The sequence below is a fragment of the Diospyros lotus genome, chromosome 13 (genome assembly GCF_014633365.1).
Source record: "Diospyros lotus cultivar Yz01 chromosome 13, ASM1463336v1, whole genome shotgun sequence".
Taxonomy (NCBI): Eukaryota; Viridiplantae; Streptophyta; class Magnoliopsida; order Ericales; family Ebenaceae; genus Diospyros; species Diospyros lotus.
The window spans coordinates 31,867,912-31,871,484 of NC_068350.1; the positions used below are offsets into that span (position 1 = coordinate 31,867,912).

The 3,573-nt window shown below is 37.3% G+C and overlaps 1 protein-coding gene across 1 annotated transcript; it reads right to left on the bottom strand.

Annotated features, from left to right (window-relative positions):
• Positions 1–245: 245 nt before the first annotated feature.
• LOC127787930 (uncharacterized) lies at positions 246–2,863 on the bottom strand. Its single transcript, XM_052316007.1, has 2 exons — positions 2,042–2,863; positions 246–1,068 (listed from the first exon to the last, which is right to left on the bottom strand). The coding sequence occupies exons 1-2, from the start codon at positions 2,590–2,592 to the stop codon at positions 603–605; spliced, it is 1,017 nt and encodes a 338-aa protein (XP_052171967.1). The 5' UTR covers positions 2,593–2,863; the 3' UTR covers positions 246–602.
• Between the last annotated feature and the right edge of the window lie 710 nt (positions 2,864–3,573).

Genomic DNA, 3,573 nt, shown 5'->3' on the forward strand with positions numbered 1-3,573 from the left:
ATTCCATCAAATTAGTTTGAATTCAATTTAAAAAATAATTATCACTCTTTAACTAGTGAATAAATATCAAGAAATAAATCTTAATGGTTTAAATGGTATTTATTAATAAATAGGACCACCTAATAGATAATTATTCTAATAAATAATTACAATGCATTTTTTTTTTTTTTTTTTTGTCTTTCATCGATATCATGGAACGATTGTGCTTTCTTTACATTGGATGGTTGATTTTTCACTTTCTTTCTATCATTAATTTTAATCAGACAACATCAATAACTTCTTTTCTTCTTTCTCTTTCTACATAAGGAGCACATCGATGATGGGTTCATCACCAACAACCCCTACCCTATTGTTGGTGATGAAGTCCTAAAACCTACCATAGAGGTTGACAATAACTAATTTTTTTAATTATTATTTATTTTTAATTGAATTAATATTAAAATTAATATTAATTTCAAAGCATTATTATATTTTAAAAGGAACACAAACTTAACATTTGGACAAGCCCTCCCTCCCAGTCCGTCGCTGAACATTGAAAAGTAACTTCATCTTTGTCGGCTAACTTAATCGGACCATTAGTCGATCCGCTGCGACTGCCACACTCAATCAATGGGCTGACCGAAGGACCTCTTACAGTGCGCAATTGCAGCATGCACGGAGTTCTCTCCGGGCGGCATTCTGGCCGCCGCTCCGCCGTGAAGCGGGGAGGATTTGATCGAACTCGGGCAGCTTTTAGCCCGTCCGGCAACGACCTCGGATCTCCGGCCTCCGTTTCCAAGAGAGTAGGTCTGACTCTGAAAGGTGAAGCCGGCGGCGGGGTCTTTTTGCAGGGTCCTGCTTCTAGCTGCCGGCCGTCTGTCAAAGGGCCTGATCAGTCTGTGATAGCTCTTGAGCCTCAGTTTACAGCTTCCGAGCTGTTTGTTTCTGCGATTGTAATTGTTGCTAAGTTGGTGGAGATTGAGGAATGGAGATAGCATGGATCTGATGCTCATGGACTGGAACTTGATTAGGAACTTCATCACTCCACCATTTGTTGCTGCAGCATTCAACTTTGAGGGTTTCCTAGTCCTGGAGTGGTAAATATATATATATGGGCTATAGCTCATGAAAAGGAAAATGAAGGAAGGATAATGTAACAGACAATACAGCCACGTAAGCCCCAGCCTCTATACAGATAGGAGGAACCGACACACAGAGTATAAAAAGCAAAGCATAATTTGTGGGCCTTTGGTGGATAGACGACGGCACAGGCACTAAACCATCACATGACAGATGACATGAGAACTAATAAAATAATTTTTAAGGTAAGGGAGGTGACCCAAGACCAAGGGGACCGCACCCAACACGTGGAGGGAGTGTCACAAACCAGAAATTCCAATAAGCTTGCATCAAGAAGGAATAAAAGTAGGTAAATTGCATATATATATATATATTGTAGATCTGATGTGGGTTTTCTATTAAACAGCAATTACTATCTTTTTACCTAACGAAAAAAATGCTATTTTTTTTTACATATCTTAACATTCAACTTTTATTATGGCCAACTTATATGATCTATCATATTTGCTAGAATTTGATATATTTTATGTTTTTTTTCAATTATTTAATATAATACTTTTCATTTATCCTGGTTTGCCTAGTGCCTAATATAAGATAAAAAGGTGGGGAGGTGCATTAAATTAATTATTAGGGAATAAGAAGATAAGACCAACAATAATCACATGCATTGTATTGAGAAGAGATGGAATTATAAATATGGGTAAATTGATTACATTTTAGAATTCGTCTAACTAAATCTTAAACGTTTTAAAATTTGTCACGATGTTTCTTAGAATGACCACAATTCAAGGGGCTATGGGAAAAGTTTTGAAATTAATTAAATAAATTTTAAAATTAGAGACGCATTCGAATTAAATGACTAAAGTTTGAGAAATGTATAATGAAATTTCTAACAATAGAATAGAAGTAAAAGGGAAGAAAAGAAATGATGGGAAACCTTAAACATTAGAGATATATATGCTAAGTGGTAAAATAAAATTACCTATTTCTGGCCAACTCCAAGCTTCCGGGCAAATGCTGATCATCAGCATCAGCATCCGGCCGGCCATTCTCGGTCCTGAATTCAAACGGCGATCGCTTCCAAGCCGGCAGGAACGCATTCAACAAACGCTCTAACACCGGAATTTGCACCTTTCTTTTGTTGCCATCACTTACTCCGTCCATAGATGGAAGCCTGAATCCTCCTTCCAGCTCCGGAGACCTATCTGATACTGCAGCTCCGGTTGCATACTCATGACCACTGCTGCCGGAGGTGGAAGAGCACAAGGTGGAGGCCGGCGAAGACGAGGGGAAGCCAGGAAACGAAGCAGCCGATGAGAAGGAAATCCGAAACTCAATCTCCTCCTCTCCGCCACCACTACCGGAGCAGTTTCTTATTGTTGCCTCTGCTGGTTCGAGAGCGATTTCGATGTAGCTCTCTTCATCTTCGTTGGGAAACAGCCCGGTGGAGGCGTCGAAGAACTCCAAGGAGCTGAAAGTGAAGCTCTCTTCGAGCTCTTCGTCTCGGAAGCCAGCGATCTTGCTTTCTTCCATGGCGGAGCCGATCAGCTATCCAATGGAACAGTACAGCCAAATGATTTAAAGCTAATCTGTTCGATCTGTAGGGACCAACCAATCCAACCAACCGATCGAATCCTTTGTTCTGATTTTGTTCGGATCTGATCTTAATTTGCGTTACTAGAAAGCAGATTTAATTGCTTTATTTAGAACCTGCTGCAATTGCCACCGGCGTGGTTGTTGGCCGGAGATCCACCGGAGAGGAGAGAAAAGTGGATGCGAGTGAAAGACTCTACTTTTCCAAGTCAACATGTACCGTTTTAAAATGTCCGGCAGGCAGACCCGCCCAATGTCAATTTGGACCGATTACTGAATTCCGGGTCATATTTTTGTTATTTTGATTATAATTTTTTATGTATAAATTATAAAAAAATATTTTCTCTATTCTCAATGAAGAAAAGCCAAACAACATACAAAGCATGTCTCCTACCATTGTTTTTAACTTTTAACTACTTATTTCGATCGATGCATCTTAATCTCATACACGTAAATTACCGATCAATAGTAATATTTTTAATTTAAAAATAAGAAGAGAATATCTATTTTGGACGTTAGGCAACATTTAAGGTTTAGGGGGTGAATGTGTGGAATCCATACCTCTCTTTTTTCTCTCAATTTGTCTGCATTAGATAAATTTTATGTTGGCCGACACGAACAACATAAAAATTTCATGAAAACAAGATATAATCAATTAACAACAAATATTAGCGGACTCAAAAGTACAATATGTAATTGAATTGAAAAGTTGGATGTTCCAATTAAAAAAAATTAAAAATTGAGTCAAAATTTGAGAATACATGAAAGTTGGTTTTTTTCTTTTTTATAATCTATTATTTCTTAATATAATAAAAACATATCGAGTCTTAATTCATATATGGGACACGAACTATATAAACTTTATCTTGTTAAAAATCTTTAGATAATATGTATTTATTATATATTATTTTTAACATTTAA

Bases quoted from the DNA above. Each gene is read 5' to 3' on its own strand.
- LOC127787930 (XM_052316007.1), bottom strand. From the start codon at position 2,592: ATGGAAGAAAGCAAGATCGCTGGCTTCCGAGACGAAGAGCTCGAAGAG. The intron at 1,069-2,041 runs GTAATTTTATTT...TTACCACTCCAG, and splicing joins TTGGAGTTGGCCAGAAATAG to GACTAGGAAACCCTCAAAGT.